The sequence below is a fragment of the Salmo trutta genome, chromosome 14, assembly GCF_901001165.1.
Source record: "Salmo trutta chromosome 14, fSalTru1.1, whole genome shotgun sequence".
NCBI lineage: Eukaryota > Metazoa > Chordata > Actinopteri > Salmoniformes > Salmonidae > Salmo > Salmo trutta.
In genome coordinates, this window is record NC_042970.1 from 53996577 (window position 1) to 54014979 (window position 18403).

The following is an 18403-nucleotide window of genomic DNA, read 5'->3' on the forward strand; positions in this document are numbered from 1 at the left end:
TAGAAAACATAAGTGTGCCGTGTTGGAGAAGTCCAGGTAGTCCCCCTCCTTGTTTCAGCCTGTTTTATTTTGTTTGGTTCCTAATGCACCCCACCCTGCTGAATGATTATACCGTTGCACGGAAAGGGGTTATATAGAACCAATCAGGAAGAGAGGTGTCTCTCCATCCAATCATCAGTTCTGGCTTGAGGGAATTGAATTCAGTGTAAAGAATTGAATTGAGAGATTGCATTGAATCCAACAGGTCTGATCTGCATTGAGAAAGATTGAAATGGATCAACTTGAGATTTTAATCATTGTTTCTTTTACTCAGGCCTGCTGATGGGAGCGGGCAAGAGCAAGCCTAAGGAGCCGGGTCAGCACTCACTGAGTCTGGATGGAACCATTGGAACAGGCTTGGACAGCATGCACCACCACCTCAGCCCAGCCCAGCAGACCCAGACCCCGAACAGAAGTCCCGCCGTAGGGGGCACGAGGCGCGGCCACCACCCCGGGCATGCCCCCACCAACACCCCTGAGCTGGCACTGTTCGGCGGGGTGGACCACACGGGCAGCATCATCTCTCCTCACAGAGGACCACTGGCAGGTAAGTGGAGCAGGGCTGCGTGAAGCAGGTCAAAACATTGTCGAATGTTCAGATGGAATGATTTCAGATCTTACAATGACAGCCTTGTCAGGTCATGTTCATTAGGCACCAAATGAAAGAAAACAAACTAAAACAGTGAGGCACTGCCTGTCCCATAAGAAACACACATTTTTGTTTTTCTGTTGAAAAAAGGTTAATAAAAATGTTTTCTGTTGCTTGCTCTAATAAACACAACCATGATTCTAGCCCTTCTAGTGTTGATTGGCTCTGATAGTTGAGGCTTTTTTATTTTATTTACAAGTTTATGACCTTTTCAAAGCATCATCTCTCCTCACAGAGGACCACTGGTAGGTAGGTGGAGCAGGACATTCCAATGCTGCCTAGGCTGCATGAAGCAGGGAAAAACATTGTGGAACATTCAAATGGAAATATGTTACATGTCCCTTTGGAATGTAAATGTCACCCATTTCTTTTAAATAATTATTTCTCAATAATACGTTTGGGTACAGATCAAGTGTAAAGCAAACATCCTTCCCCTGAAGGATCTTTCTATGGATTTTGTTTGAGGAAGATCCAAAATATCATCATTCACACAAATGCCCCTTTTTTATCAACTAGACTAAACTGGATTTGATGTCCTAAGGCCCTAAAGCGTAGTTTAGAGTTTGGGCACCGTCGCTCTAAAGCAGCGCTTAGAAAAACACCCTGATTCACAATGAAGGTAAAGGAACACTTTGCTTATTTTTTACCTGATGTTCATGATATCCAGCACCTACCAGTGTCTTATCCGTTTGACTACAAAACATAGAAACACACCATTTTCACATATATAGGAAGTAAAACATATTTGAAGTGTTCCCTTAAGGCTGCAACTGTTTAGAGTGCAAAACCATCTTCAGTTTGACTTTGAAGACTCACAGACCAGACAACATTATAATATCCACGTTCAGCACCAGGCATCTAACTATGTGTCTAGACAGGTCAGTAATTATTTTGCATCTCCTGTAAAGAGATTGGTTGCCCTCTCATATTGGGAATTTTCTGCAGGCTCAGGTTATCCCCCCGGCAACAAATTAACCAATCAATGTAGGCCCGAGATTCCACGTTCTTAATCAGGTGGTTGTTGTAAGCTATATATGTTGTGACCTTCAAGGACTATTGGGCAGCCCTAATGTAAATGCCTGATTTCTCTTTGCGGGAGATGCTGAATTGTATTATACAGCTCAGTGTTTCCTCTTTTTTTTCTGTTGGCGAAGTGCAAAGACCTCCAATGTAATGTTTTAAGATGCGAATGCCAAAATCTTAAATTGAGACAACATATGTAAGCGGGGGCAACAGAGCTAGTAATCCTCCTGCCTGGTTAGGGAAAAAATAATACCCAGTTCTATGAATCTATGTTAATATTCAGGTTTATATCAATATGAGCTGTATATTACAGGAAGAGGATACTGTACTTTTTGCCTTTTGCTGTTTCTCAGATGTGTGTTAGCCCAAATCTCCCATGTCTAAAAGACAGTGTTTGTGTGTGTGTCTGTCCCGCAGGAGGTGTCACTACATTTGTGGCGCTCTACGACTATGAGTCACGGACTGCCTCGGACCTGACGTTCAAGAAAGGCGAGCGGCTGCAGATCGTCAACAACACGTAAGGAGATGCCCGCGCCATCATCTTCCTGTTTAGATCCAACATATCCACGCTGTACTTCCACCTAGACACACACACTCATCCAGACATGGACAAACCCAAACACACACGTTGTTCTGTAAACACAGACACGCATGCAAGCACTCTGTATAAACACACACCCATGAGCTCACTTGCTCGCTCACTCACTCGCTCACTCGTGTGCGCACACACACACACACACACAGTCACAGAGTGCCCACTTATTCATAATTCCTCGTTAGCCAGACAACAATGTCTGTCCCCTTTCTCTCGACCCCATCACCTGGGTACAACACTACTACTAATGCTTTCAGATCTTACATTGACAATTTTGTCAGGTCATGTTCATTAGGTGCCATATGAAAGAAAACAAACTAAAAGCACTGCCTGTCCTATAAAAATCAAACATTTTCAAAACGTAAAATAACGTTTTATGTTGTGTGCTCTAATAAACACAACCCTGATTCTAGCCCTTCTAGTGTTGATTGGGTCTAATAGAACCTCTTAGGGCTAGGGGGCAGTATTTTCCCGGCCGGATGAAAAATGTACCCAATTTAAACAGGTTACTACTCTGGCCCAGAAAATATAATATGCATATAATTAGTAGATTTGGATAGAAAACACTCTGAAGTTTCTAAAACTGTTTGAATGGTGTCTGTGAGTATAACAGAACTCATATGGCAGGCAAAAACCTGAGAAAAATTGAACCAGGAAGTGGGAGAAATGAGAAATGTAGTTCTTCTTTTCAATCCCTTGAGAAACAACAGTGACATAGGGTTTACGTTGCACCTCCGAAGGCTTCCATTGGCTGTCAACAATCTTTAGAAACTTTCATCCGTCTCCTGTTACCGGGCAGAAAATTGTGGCTCAGTCAATCAGTGGCCAGTCTGAGGACAGGTGTCTCGCACACAAGTTCGCTGTTCGTTATTTTTCTTCTGGGATGAATACCTATTGTCTGGTTGGAAAATTATTGCAATTTTACGTTAAAAAATACCCTAAAGATTGATTGTAAACATCGTTTGACATGTTTCTACAAACGGTAATGGAACTTTTGAACTTTTCGTCTATGGATTTGCGCCCACGCCTCATGGCATTGTAAAGTTTTCTGGATGGGCCAACAAAACGGAGGTATTTGGACATAAATGATGGACTTTGCAGAACAAATGAAAATTTCTTGTGGGAGTCCTTCCGAGTGCATTCCGCCGAAGTTCAGCAAAGGTAAGAAAATATTTCGAACATATTTTAGAGAGTTGTCGACGCCGTGGTTGTAGGCTAACTGTATAGCTTAGCATTGAAGGCTAAGTTCTGTACTCAGAATATTTAACAATGTGCTTTCTCCGTAAAGTTATTTTGAAATCTGACAAAGCGGTTGCATAAAGGAGTAGATTATCTATAATTCTTTAAATAATTGTTATAAATTTGGTCAACGTTGATGATGAGTATTTCTGTAAATTGATGTGCACATTCACAGGTTATGGGGAGAAAACATTTTCTGAACGTCACGCGCCAATGTAAAATGGGGTTTTTGGATATAAATATGAACTTGATCGAACAAAAAATGCATGTATTGTCTAACATGATGTCCTAGGAGTGTCATCTGATGAAGATTGTCAAAGGTTAGTGCTTAATTTTAGCTGTATATCTGGTTTTGTGACGGCTATCCGTGCTTGGAAAATAGCTTTTTTTTTGCTAAAGTGCTATCCTAAAATAATCTAATGTTTTGCTTTCACCGTAAAGCCTTTTTGAAATCGGACTATGTGGTTGGATTAACGAGAAGAGTATCTTTAAAATGCCATATAATACTTGAATTTTAATTTTGAAATTTTTGTGTTTTGAATTTCGCGCCGTGCTATCTCACTGGTTGTTGTCCAACCAATCCCGTTAACGGGATTTTATCTCGAAGGGGTCCTCAAGAGTTTTTAAAAAGTGTTTTTATTTACAAGTTTATGATCTTTCCAAAGCATCTCTTTAAAAGACGCAAGCCAGTTTGTTTCCAAAATATTTATTTGTTCCTTCACTTGGTATTGTGGTTGCAGCAGGAAAAAATACACAGAGTTGTGTTTAGACATAACTCATAAGACACTATAGGAAGACATTTAAAATGCATGGTTCAAATACAACCATTTCAACCGTTATTTGGTTCAAATACAACCATTTCAACTGCCATTTGGAGTTAGGTGCAGATTGTATTTTTTCCAGTTTTCCTGTTGCTGTTCAATGGTCTGAAATGCTTGAAGTATGGTCTTGTCTTGTGTGCTGTTTGCTGCATTTCTCTCTGTATGTTTTTGATGTTCTCTGCTGTTTCTGTTATTTCCCTCTCTCACGCTTCATGGTTTCTCTTAGGAGAAAGTACAGCTTCAGGTCAGTGAACTAGTCCTTTCTGAGCCCCCTGTCTTAACTTATCTCTCCACCATTCCTCTTTCCATTGAACCTGTTTTTCCTCAATGTGCATTGAGGTAATATTTGTCAAACCAAGCTACAGCATGTGGAGTAACCAGTCTTACTTTGTTGTTATAAGAATTACTGCTCACTAAAAGCAAACCAAACAATTGTGCTTATGAAGGCAAAGGCGAATTGGCACAGAATATATGGTATAATCAGTCATATTGTGTTCACTTGGTATCCCTGTTTTATTAATTCTTATTTAGTCAAGAGAGTTTAAGATAATTTTATTATCCTGTGAGTTTCATGATATGAGCACAGAAATCAGTGTACTACACTTGTTTACTCACTGTGGTGTTTTTAGGCTTCAACCACTGTCAAATAGTCTGTATCTAATGTGAATGACCAGTTAGTACCCTGAATGAACCCAAGGAAGGGTTCTGATTGTCCCAGTCAATAACCCTGTCATCTCCTCCTCTCCTCTGATATGCTGCAGGGAAGGGGACTGGTGGCTCGCTCGGTCTCTGACCACCGGAGAAAGTGGTTATATCCCCAGCAACTATGTGGCCCCCTCAGACTCCATCCAGGCAGAAGAGTACCTCAACTTTTCTTTCTTCCTGTTTTCTCGCAGATTGCCGTTTATTGTCATGAATCTTGTCCTGGGGGCAGAACTGAGTGATAGATGGGCCAGCTGTAGTCCAAATTGGCTAAACTGTAAAAATGTGTGATTTTTTGTTGTTGTTGCTTTTTGGTCTTAATGTAAGGTTGGGGTTAGGCATTAGGTGTAGCAGTGTGGTTAATGTTAGGTTTAAAATCAGATTTTATGACTTTGTGGCTGTGCCAGCTAGTGGTTTGCAAAATTCTGGTAAAATCCCAGGTTTTCCAGAAATTCTGGATTTCTCTAAGGTAGGTATGTATGCATGCATGTATGTATGCATGCATGTATGCATGCATGCATGCATGCATAGATAGAGACCCATGTGAACAGTAAAATACCCTATTCGCAGATGTACTTCAGTGGGTCCGAATGGGCAGAAGTAGTGCTTCATAGGGACATTAAAGGGACATTTACCCTCCAAAATCAAAGTTTGTCAGGTGTTTTCAGAGCCGAAAAGTGGTTTTCTGTTGAGAGAACACCACGTCCCAGGCCAACTATTTTGTAGATCCAGCTATATGTCACAATCCAAAATTAATGAAAAAGATAAGCACCATATAACATCCTGTTTCTGTGCTTATTCCGTGCTTATTATTTCCATTTATTTGGTTGAGGCATATAACTGGATCTACACAATCAATAGCACGAGATGGAAACTCTTCTTAATAACATTACGCTGTTTTTGAAGTCTGAAAACATGACACCAACTATGACGATGTTCCTTTAAAGCTGGTTAGTGGCAGGTTCTCACTGTTCTTTCTTACTCACTCTGGCCCACTTTCGCAGGTGGTATTTTGGGAAGTTAACTCGGCGCAACTCGGAGAGGCTCCTTCTGAGTTTACAGAACCGACGAGGAACCTTCTTGGTCCGAGAGAGCGAAACCACTAAAGGTGAGAAGAACCTCTGAGAGAGCGACGGCCATTTTAGACATGGATTAGAAGCGCTTTGATTATTGTCAAATTCCTTGTTGATGTTCTCCTTTCTTTTGTGAAGTAGTCCTTTCTAACACAGAATGTACTGACCAAATGCGTGAATAGATACTTTTTGGGTCTTTTTGTTCCGGAGGCCTCAAGCTGTGGATCGGTGGCGTAGGGAGGGGGTTATTTTGGAGGAATTGGGGAGTGGAGCACCTGTGAATGGACGGGTGGGGTGGGGGGGTGAATCACAGGCAGAGCTAAGTCACCGTGCGAGGGTGCTGGATTTCCTCTGGCTATAAAATCTCTGCGTGTACACACACACTGTCTCTCGCATACACACACACAAACACACACAGGGGGAGGGTCTAGGGAAAGGATTTACAGCGTAGGGTGCTTTAGATTCCATTCTGCAGGGCATAGAGCTCATGTTCTAAGGTATAGAGTTCATATGGTGTAGCATGTAGTTTGGTCTGTAGGCATGGTGTATGCTGATGTGTGTGTGTGTGTGTGTGTGTGTGTGTGTGTGTGTGTGTGTGTGTGTGTGTGTGTGTGTGTGTGTGTAGGGTGCATAGTAGTGTGTTGGGCTTGTGTTATAGTGGGGATGATCTATGCCATAGTGTTCAGGGTGCAAGTATACTAATGTGCACTAATATTTTAGAGAGAAAGGCTTGTGTTGTAGTTTTGTAGTATTTATGCCATAGGGTGTATGGTGCATGCAGAAGTGTGCAGGGTTCATGCTTTTAGAGCACGTGTTAAACTCCAGTCCTCGAGGGCCGATTGTCTGCAGGTTTTCACTCCTTCATTGTACTTGCTTTTAAAAATTACGGTCATTGATTAGTGACCTCCCCTCATCTGGTTGTCTAGGTCTTAATTGGAAACAAATTGCAGACCGGATTGGAATTGAGTTTGACTCCCCTGCTTTAGAGGGTAGAGTAGGGTTGCATGCTCTAGGTAGTGTGCTTCATTCCTTCAGTCCTGGCTCAGTGGGTACCGTTAGAGCATGGTGCTGGCAACATTAGTCTTGCCGCCAGTTTGATCTGAAGTCCAGAGAGCATGATGATACTTACTTTCATTACTGGTTTGATTCCCACATGGGCCACATACACGGAGTGTACAAAACAGTAGGAACAACCTGCTCTTTCCATGACATAGCTTTCACCTGGTCAGTCTATGATCCTTTTTGATGTCACCTGTTAAATACTCTTCAATCAGTGCAGATGAAGGGGGAGATACAGGTTAAAGAAGGATTTTTAAGCATTGAGACATGGATGTGTATGTGTGCCATTCAGAGGGTGAATTGGCAAGACAAAATATTAAAGTGCCTTTGAATGGGGTATGGTATTAGGTGTCAGGCGCACTGGTTTGAGTGTGTTAAGAACTGCAACGCTGCTGGGTTTTTCCCGCTCAACAGTTTCCCGTGTGTATAATAAATGGTCCAAAGCCCAAAGGACATCCAGCCAACTTGACACAACTGTGGGGAAGCATTGGAGTCAACATGGGCCAGCATCCCTGTGGAACGCTTTTGACACCTTGTAGAGTCCATGCCCCGATGAATTGAGGCTGTTCTGAGGGCAAAAGGAGGTGCAACTTAATAATAGGAAGGTGTTCCACATTTTTTGTGCACCCAGTGTATTCTGTACATGTACATTCAGTGGTCACGTTTATTAGGTACCCCACCCCATTCACAAATCTTTCGCTCCTACAGACAGTGATGCACGTGGCCGTGGCTTGCTATATAAAGCAGGCGGACAGGCATTGAGGCATTCAGTTACTGTTCGATTGAACGTTAGAATGGGCAAAATTCGTGACCTAAACGACTTTGAGCAGTGGAGGATCCTCAGAGAAGGAAGGGGAGGACCGTCCTCCTCAGTGAATTGCATAAAAATTCAAACAGTAGCCTTAGCAGCATTCTGTAGGTTGGCACCATGGTGTAGCTGGAGGACACTTAGTTTCTTTCCTCCTCTGGGTACATTGACTTCAATACAAAACCTAGGAGGCTCATTGTTCTCACCGTCTTCCATAGACTTGCACAGTAATTATGACAACATCTGGAGGACGTCATCCAACCTATCACAGCTCTTGCAGTAATGAACTGACATGTTGTCCACCCAATCAAAAGATCAGGTAATTAATCTAGTACTGAAAGCACAAGCTACAGCTAGCTAGTGCTGTGGTGCATAACATGTTGTGAGTAGTTGACTCCTTGACAGAGAAAGACAATAGTTGAACAGTCTGAACAAATTCATTTATTCAAAAATTACCTTCACTTACTTAGTGAATGCAGCTAGCTAGTTTAGCCTACTCAAACAGAGAGGGATGCTATGTTAGCTAGCTGGCTATGGCTATCCAACACTGGAACTCTTCCAAGTCAAGGTAAGCTTTTGGTTTTGTTAATTTATTGCGAATGGGGCCCGCCAGTGTAACTGCTTGCTGCTGAGTACTGAATGATTGTAGCATGTCTACAAATGCGTTAGTTCTAGTACTTATGTTGACTATGCCGTTAATATGGTGACAACGATGTAGGCTGTGTGTGGTGGTTATGATATGAAGGTTTGGCTTGGAAAGTTTTTTTTTTGCCTGGTCACAGAAAGCTGATGTGTTGTGCACTGAAGTCTATAAGTGATGGGAATGGTGAGAGGAGGAGAGCACGTAGATGCGAGATGGAATTATACAACGATCAAAGGGATCATGCTGTTTGTATGTGGCTGCAAACAGAACAAAACAGGGTGAAAAACATACATGAATTTGCCCAATAGAAACTCTTGTTTTCAACTGTTATACTAATGATTACACCCTAGATCAGCTAGATGCAGGCAAGACTGTGCAAGGCGGTATTGAATGTGTTAATGTCTGTCACCTTGATTACTCAAATTTCTCTAAACCTGTGCACTTCCCTTGTAAACTTTAATTCATAGGCTACGTTGTAGCAACCTCATGATGCGTATAGGGAAAATTTGAGTATCATGCAGTAGCCTAAACCTGTTGATGTTACATTCAGCTGGGTGATTGGAATATGAATGACAGTCATCCAATATACATTAATAGAAATAATAATGTTCATTAAAAAAATATTGTATATACAGTACCAGTCAAAAGTTTGGACACACGTACTCGTTCAAGGGTTTTTCTTTATTTGTACTATTTTCTACATTGTAGAATAGTAGTGAAGACATCAAAACTATGAAATAACACATATGGAATCATGTAGTAACCAAAAAAGTGTTAAACAAATCTAAATATATTTTAGATTCTTCAAAGTAGGCACCCTTTGCCTTGATGACAGCTTTGCACACTCTTGGCAGTCTCTCAATCAGTTTCATGAATAATGCTTTTCCAACAGTCTTGAAGGAGTTCCCACATATGCTGAGCACTTGTTGGCTGCTTTTCCTTCACTCTGCGGTCCAACTCATCCCAAACCATATCGATTGGGTTGAGGTCAGGTGATTATGAAGGCCAGGTCATCTGACGCAGCATCATCACTCTCCTTCTTGGTCAACTAGCCCTTACACAGCCTGGAGGTGTGTTTTGGGTCATTGTCCTGTTGTAAAACAAATGATAGTCCCACTACGTGCAAACAGATGGGATGGTGTATCGCTACAGAATGCTGTGGTAGCCATGCTGGTTAGTGTGCCTTGAATTCTAAATAAATCACAGATGGTGTCACCAGCAAAGCACCCGGTGGGAACCACACGTGCAGAGATTATCTGTTCACCTACTCTGCGTCTCACAAAGACACTGCAGTTGGAACTAAAAATCTAAAATTTGTACTCGTTTCTGGATTGACTGACCTTCATGTCTTAAAGTAATGATGGACTATTATTTATCTTTGCTTATTTGATCTGTTCTTGCCATAATATGGACTTGGTTTTTTACCAAACGAATTAAAAAGGAAATAAATTCCACAAATTAACTTTTAACAAGGCACACCTGTTAATTGAAATGCATTCCAGGTGACGACCTCATGAAGCTGGTTGAGAGAATGCCAAGATTGTGCAAAGCTGTCATCAACGCAAAGGGTGGTTACTTTGAAGAATCTCAAATAGAAAATCTATTTTGATTTGTTTTAACACTTTTTTTGGTTTCTACATGATTCCATATGTGTTATTTCATAGTTTTGATCTCTTCACTATTATTCTACAATGTATTAAATAGTAAAATTTAAAAAAACCCTTGAATGAGTAGGTGTGTCCAAACTTTTGACTGGTACTGTATATTAAATGGCAACGACCGCCACTGGATCGACAGTGGCGGTTTCAGTATCTCTGAAACGGCTGGCCTCTTGGACTTTTCACGCACGACAGTGTCTATGATTTACCGAGAATGGTTACATAAAACATCCAGTCAGCTGTAGTCCTGAGGTTGAAGGAGAATGGCAGGAATTGTGCAAGCTAACAGGCGGGCCACAAACAGGCAAATAACGGTGTAGTACAACAGTGGTGTGCAGAACGGCATCTCGGAATGCACAACTTGTTGGTCCTTGTTATGAATGGGCTATTGCAGCAGACGACCACACCGGCATCTCGGAATGCACAACTTGTTGGTCCTTGTTATGAATGGGCTATTGCAGCAGACGACCACACCGGGTTTCACTCTGTCAGCTAAAAACAAAAAGAAGCAGCTCCAGTGGGCACGCAATCACCAACACTTGACAATTGAGCAGTAGAAAAACATTGCCTGGTCTGCTGAATCCCGTTTCCTGTGGCATCATTCTGATGGCAGAGTAAGGATTTGGCGTAAGCAGCGCGAGTCCATGGCCCCATCCTGCCTGGTGTCAACGATACAGGCTGGTGGAGATGGTGTGGGGAATGTCTTCCTGGCACACGTTAGGTCCCTCGATACCAATTGAGCATTATTTCCGTGCCCCCAAAAATTCAGGCTATTCTAGGGGCAAAGGGGGGTCCGACCCGGTAATAGATAGGTGTAACTAATAAACTTGATCCCAGGAAGAGCTAATGGGATCCATAAATACAAATACAAAACTGGCCACTGAGTGTATATGTCACTGTTAAAGTTGACCGTTATTTAAGTGGCTTTGGATAAAAGTGTCTGATAATGACTATTTTATATTATAACATGCAAGTGTCTCACAATTGAAGTGTATGGGAAGTGCGTAATCAGAATTTGCTCTTCGTATGCATCCACCAGTGATTGATATTCACCATGGATTCTATAGGTAGTGGTACAGCTGTGAGTGCTGACTGTTGATTGTGTTTTAGTGATTTATAAAGGCGTAGGGAGTGGAGTTTCACAGTTGCATGTTGTTAGAAATAACGATAGAGCACAGTGCTATTGAGGCTTACTCTCTGTACTGGTTGTAGTGTACAGGTTGTTTTTAGCATCAGCCGTTCCAAATTCTGGAGATCAATTTTGTTCTATTATTGTTTCTAATGTGCTCATGGCTGTGCAATGAATTTCTCTGCTGGGACAATATCGTTTGAGTTCAATTTAATTTAATTTGTTATGACCCATCTCTAGTTACACACACACACTTTGTAATTATTTTCTAATTCTATTTTTATGAACAGGAGCCTATTGCCTGTCCGTGTTGGACTATGACAACACTAAAGGTCTCAACGTCAAACACTACAAGATACGCAAGCTAGACAGCGGCGGTTTCTATATCACCTCACGCACCCAGTTCAACAGTCTGCAGCAGCTGGTCTTCCACTATCGCAGTAAGTAACACATTATAATCACATTTGTAACGCCTTTGCTACTTACTTACAAAAATTGCTATTATACAAAGAGTAACACCAAACTTGAAGTGAATGTTTTTGTATTTATTTGTCCATGTACTATAATATGCATGTCAAGGTCATGATGGGGACAATTGTCATTCTGTTTTCCAACTAGTGTAAAGTGAATAGTACAGCTATCTCTCTTTTATTTATATATATATATAATACTTTTTCTTACATGGTATGCAGTATCTTTGTCAAGCATATTGATCATGCGCCAAAGTGAAACAGAATAGAGGCTACACAGACATTGCTCAATAACTCAATAAGAATATCAAACAGATTGGCACAGCTGACAATTATCAGAAATGTCTCGCAGAAAACTCTGCTTCTACTGCCTAATGTGGAAAAGTGCTAACAAGGGTGGACAGTGCTAAATGTCTAGGTGGTAACAGTATGCCTCTTTCTATCTCTCCCTACCTAACCCCAGAGCATGCAGACGGGCTGTGCCACTGTCTGACGGAGGTGTGTCCTGTGCTGAAGCCTCAGACCCAGGGCCTGGCCCGCGATGCCTGGGAAATCCCACGGGAATCGCTCCACCTCGACCTCAAACTGGGCCAGGGCTGTTTTGGAGAGGTCTGGATGGGTAAGATGCGCGTGCACACATTAGCCTTTTACGGATGTATTTGTATCTGCATTTAATCCACCAAAAAGGATTGATTTTATAAAATGCAGAGAACACGCTTGGAGAAAAAAAGGCATTCTAAGCCTATCTTGCCTTGGCACGCTACAGCAATGCTGGACACTGTATAAAAGTCAATTTATGCTTGATCCGGCAATGCGGTCCGAAGGCTCATGTGGTGAGACAATTGCGGAACCTCCAGCTTGTCTTTGTAACAATGCGGAGGGCTCCGTGTAGCTCCGTATTGACATTAAGGAAGTTGTCAAGGAAGTGAGTTTGTGTTTGTACAGTACATACTGCCCCCACCTACCATCAACCAATCATGTCAATGTGGAGCTATACAGAGCCCTTCGCATTGTTACAAAATTTAGCAGGCTCATGGCAATGAGGTACAGAGCTTGATTTGGCCTCCGGAGGCTCTGCAATTGTGGCACACCCTCCTTACGGAGCCTCCGGACCGCATAAATTGGCTTTTACTGTTATTGCTTTTACAGTAAGTGCTGAGTGGGTAAAAGCTTGCCAGCTCAATAAAGTGCCCAAAACGGCACACTGGCCATATACTGTTACATGGAGTGTCATGTTATCGTGTTGGGTGTCGTGACAAACTATGGATGCTATGCCCAAATGTACAGTAAGTGCCGTGCTAAGAATGTTCAACTCTGTGGTACAGAGCTACAGCCCTTTAGTGAAGCCTGTGAAATCTGGTGTGTAATATTTCCTCTCTGCAAAGGGTATTACTCAAGCTCCGTCATTCAGTTTTCAGAGACATTAAAAAAACATAGCAGGTTACAAAGTAGCGCTCTGTAGCTACGTTTTGATGTTTGGGTTGTTTCTTGTCAGGGACTGGTCCAAATTCACGTTTTGCCATCCCCATCGAGCCAGCTAACTAGCTGTGTGAGAGTACTTGACTCTGTTCACTGAGGGTTAGTGCTATCCTGGATCTTTGGGATGTCTCTTCGCTAAACCCTAACCCATACCCTAACAATAACCCTTACCTTACCTAACCCAAACCTTAACCCTTACTGTAACCATTTTTTATTTCTACTTCAATGGGGTAGGGACGTCCCAAGGAACCCGGATAGCAAGGACCATTCACTGAGGCAACACTTGGGGCGAGAGGCAGCGCTGTGCCAGCGGCAAATGTTGTGATTGATGTTTTTCCTTTTTAAGTGACAACTACCAGAATTCAGTGGCTACAGCCCTACAATCGATGAAAACATGGCTAAATACCAATATATTGAAAATGTGTCCTATGTCGTTGTTTTCCAGCTGGCTAGCATGAGGCAGCTCAGTCTTCAGATACACATTTTGCTGGAATCAGTGCAGTTTATCCTCCTTTCACTAGAGTAACACACAGTTTTTCCATTAAAAAAAATCTAGTCTTTCTTGTGCTCTTAAATTCTATGTGGCGCTTACATTAATGCTCTTTCCTCAAATAAAATAAAATCTGCTTACTGAGTATCTTTTGAAGGGCTGTTTTAAGCACAATCATACAGATTTGTACAAAAATAAAAGAATATTCCAGCTATAATAATTAAAATATCAGCAGATATATCGGTTATTGTGAATATTTTCATTCTAAAAACAATCGGTATCGGATCCAAAAATACCATATCTGTCAGGCTCTACTTTTCATTCCAATTTCATGTATTTCACCTATAACTTCATATAAGAACTGTGTGGTTGCTTGTGGCAGAAACGTGCGCCTGTACCATGGATTGTCTGGGTCGCCGAGAGAAATAATGTACTCCTTTAGCTACGTTGGCTAGGGTCTCTGACCTATAGCTTTTGTGTTTCCACAGGGAAGTGGAACGGTACAACGCGGGTGGCCATCAAGACCCTGAAGACAGGCACCATGTCCCCAGAGGCCTTCCTCCAGGAGGCGCAGGTCATGAAGAAGCTGAGACACGAGAAACTGGTGCAGCTCTACGCTGTGGTGTCTGAGGAACCCATCTACATCGTCACTGAGTACATGACCCAAGGTAACTGTAGACCACACATCATCATTATTATCAGTATGGCTGTCCATCATTTCCAAAAATAACGTTGCTTCTAGGGATGGGTTATAGAACAGATGTGGCTACCACTATTGTTACAAACACACACATTATCACGTAAGTATTGCACTATGTAGGGAATAGGGTGCCACGTAATCATAATCATCACTTACTTAGTACATGAGACACACAAACACACACACTTCATCATCACTGACTACAATGGACTATGGTTCAAGCTGGCATGTGCATGCTCACACACATCTTGTTCTTGTGTTCCCTCCCTCCTGCCTTCTCTCTCTCAGTATGCTGATAACGCTGTCGCTCCCACAGGTAGCCTGTTGGACTTCCTCAAAGGTGACACGGGCAAGCTGCTACGTCTACCCCAGCTAGTGGATATGGCATCTCAGGTGGGACATTCAGTGCAATGTTGATTATACCTTTTTCATGTAATTAAATTATTTAAGTCAATTTAAGTTATTTTGCCATCTTCTTTTGCTCCCCTCCTTTCTTCACCTTATCCCCTGATTGTCCCTCTTTCTGCTGTATCTATTCTTCCTCTCACTTTTATCCTTTTCCCTCTATCCATTCTCATCCTCTAACTCTCTCTCTCATTTCATCTCATTTCCCCTCTACTCTCCCAGATTGCAGCAGGGATGGCATACGTAGAGAGGATGAACTACGTCCACAGAGACCTCAGGGCTGCCAACATCCTCGTAGGAGACAACCTGGTGTGTAAAGTGGCCGACTTTGGCCTGGCCCGCCTCATAGAGGACAACGAGTACACTGCCAGACAGGGTAAGGCTTCAGTCCAGGTCACATCTGTAGTTGTGTGTCTTAAACCTGGTTTTGGAGGACCCGTGTTTAACCTGGTTTTCCTTCCAACTGGTCTCTGTGTATAAAGTGGCCAACTTCCCCTCTTAGAGGATAATGTTTACACTGCCAGACAGGGTAAGGCTCTAGTCCGGGTCCAATATCTCTAGGTACGTGAACTGACATTGTGATGCCAGGACAACCTCTCCCTCAACGTCAGCAAAACAAAGGAGTTGATTGTTGACTTCAGGAAGCAAAGACATCACACATCAATGGGACTGCAGTAGAGACTACAGTTTTAAGTTCCTCTGCGTCCACATCACCAAGGACTTGACATGGACCAACAACACCACCACTCTTGTCAAGAGGGCACAACAGTGCTTCTACTTCCTAAGGCAGCTGAAAAAAACAGTGCCTGAGGAAGTCCTGCAGCATCATCGAGGACCCCACACACCCCAGCCACGAGCTGTTCACTCCCTTACTTTTAGGCAGACGGTATCGGAGAATGAGATCTTATACCAACAGGCTCAGAGAGTTTCTAGCTACAAGCCGTCAGACTGCTTGTAGCGGTTTTTGAATAGTCATGGGAAAAGCAGTTGCAAGATTGAGACACACATCCAAAAGCCAATTAGAAACCCTAGAATTCAAATGAAACCGATGACTTCATGAATAAAACTTAAAACATTTTATTTGTAGAAATTATAATGATAAGTGCAAGGTAAACAAAGGTTCTAATATTCCAGGTAAACTAAAAAGATCAAGGTAAAACATATGTGGTTCAAATGTATGCCAACTCGGTATCCCAAACATTTTTCACTCCTGGTAGGCCTTACTTCTGAAATGACTGCAACACATAACAAAGAGCTGCAGTTAGTTTCAAAGTGGGTGGCAAGGAATAAGTTAGTCCTAAATATTTCTAAACCTAAACGCATTGTATTTGGGACAAATCATTCACTAAACTGTAAACCTCAACTAAATCTTGTAATAAATAATGTGGAAATTGAGCAATTTGAGGTGACTAAACTGCTTGAAGTTACCCTGGATTGTAAACTGTCATGGTCAAAACATATTGATACAACAGTAGCTAAAATGGGGAGAAGTATGTCCATGATAAGACACTGTCAACAAGGCAGGTCCTACAGCCCTAGTTTTGTCGCACCTGGACTACTGTTCAGTCGTGTGGTCAGGTGCCACAAAAAAGGACTTGGTTCAGAACAGGGCAGTACGGCTGGCCCTTGGATGTACACAGAGAGCTAATATTAATAATATGCATGTCAATCTCTCCTGGCTCAAAGTGGAGGAGAGATTGACTTCATAACTGCATGTATTTATGAGAGGTATTGACATGTTGAATACACCAAGCCGTCTGTTTGAACTACTTGCACACAGCTCGGACACCCATGCATACCCCACAAGACATGCCACGAGGTCTCTTCACAGTCCCCAAGTCCAGAACAGACTATGGAAGGCGTACAGTACTACATAGAGCCATGACTACATGGAACTCTATTTCACATCAAGTAACTCATGCAAGCAGTAAAATTGTATTTAAAAAACAGATAAAATAAACCCAATATGGAACAGCGGGGACTGTGAAGCAACACAAACATAGGCACAGACACATGCATACACACACGATAGCATACGCACTATACACACACATGGATTTTGTACTATATATATGTGGTAGTGGTGGGGTAGGGGCCTGAGGGCATACAGTCTGTGAATGTATTGTAACTGCCTTACTTTTGCTGGACCCCAGGAAGAGTAGCTGTTGCCTTGGCAGCAGCTAATGGGGATCCATAATAAATACAAATACATAGCCACCTATTGGGTATAAGAGGAAGTATATCTGGGCAGGCCCACCCGTACCACCAACTAATGGAGGCTAGAGGGCATAATTGACCTATTTCTATTTCAAATCATAGGACCATAATAAGAGATCTCATAACCAAATAATGCATACACCATACCTACCGTAAATTCCGGACTATAAGCCGCAACTTTTTTCCCAGGCTTTGAACCTCGCGGCTTAAACAATGACGCGGCTAATATATGCATTTTTCCCGCTTTCAATTTTTTTTTCTCCAAAAAAACACATTCTGTGACGTGCTCAGTTTTTTGGCAGCACGAAGCTTTCATTAAACCAATGAAATTGCCGAACGGGTTAAGGTCAAACAACTTTTTTGTTTACTGTTTAGATTAAATCGAGCGCTCTCAAACTTCCCATCATTCTGATTACGGTAGTCATTTTGTCACCCTCATCATGGCAAAGACACGGAGAAATGCATATGATGCAGCTTTCAAGTTGAAGGCGATTGATCTGGCTGTTGGAAAAGGAAATAGAGCTGCTGCACGGGAGCTTGGTCTTAATGAGTCGATGATAAGACGTTGGAAACAGCAGCGTGAGGAATTGACTCAGTGCAAAAAGACAACTAAAGCTTACTGCTAATTTTTTATTTTTTATTACAAGCCGTGTTTTGTTAAAGCCTATTTATTTTTGTTACCAAGCCGTGTTTCGTTAAAGCCTGTGTAAAGTTCATTTGTTTCAATGTACCGGTAGGCACCTGCGGCTTATAGACATGTGCGGCTTATTTATGTTCAAAATAATTCTTTTTTTTTTAATTCAGTGGGTGCGGCTTATATTCAGGTGCGCTTAATAGTCCGGAAATTACGGCGTGTATATATAGAATATATATATGATATTCTAAATGATATTCTAAATGCCATCTAAAATTGTCTCCAGTGACCCAAGTCATAGACTGTTCTCACTGCTACTGCACGGCAAGCGGTACCGGAACACCAAGTCTAGGTCCAAAAGACTGCTGAACAATTTAATAAAATGGCAACGTGGACTATTTGCATTGACACCCCCCTCCTTTGTTTTTACACTGCTGCTACCCGCTGTTTATTATCTATGCATAGCCACTTTACCCCTACCTACATGTACAAATTACTTTGACTAACCTGTACGCCTGCACATTGACTCGGTACTGGTACCCCCAGTATATAGCCTCCTTATTGTTATTT

The 18403-nt window shown here is 42.1% G+C and overlaps 1 protein-coding gene across 4 annotated transcripts in view; it reads left to right on the forward strand.

Moving 5' to 3' along the window:
• Positions 1–18403, forward strand: part of LOC115208382 (proto-oncogene tyrosine-protein kinase Src-like) — a 43849-nt gene that overhangs the window by 10985 nt on the left and 14461 nt on the right. For 3 of the 4 annotated variants that reach the window (XM_029776406.1, XM_029776407.1, XM_029776404.1), the window contains 10 exons: positions 314–586; positions 2129–2228; positions 4593–4610; positions 5128–5226; positions 6073–6176; positions 11729–11878; positions 12372–12527; positions 14366–14545; positions 14894–14970; positions 15205–15358. In XM_029776406.1, the coding sequence (XP_029632266.1) occupies positions 322–586; positions 2129–2228; positions 4593–4610; positions 5128–5226; positions 6073–6176; positions 11729–11878; positions 12372–12527; positions 14366–14545; positions 14894–14970; positions 15205–15358 (1303 nt within the window). In that variant the 5' untranslated portion in view covers positions 314–321. The remainder of the gene's footprint in view (positions 1–313; positions 587–2128; positions 2229–4592; positions 4611–5127; positions 5227–6072; positions 6177–11728; positions 11879–12371; positions 12528–14365; positions 14546–14893; positions 14971–15204; positions 15359–18403) is intronic. The other variant, XM_029776405.1, reaches the window with a different exon arrangement.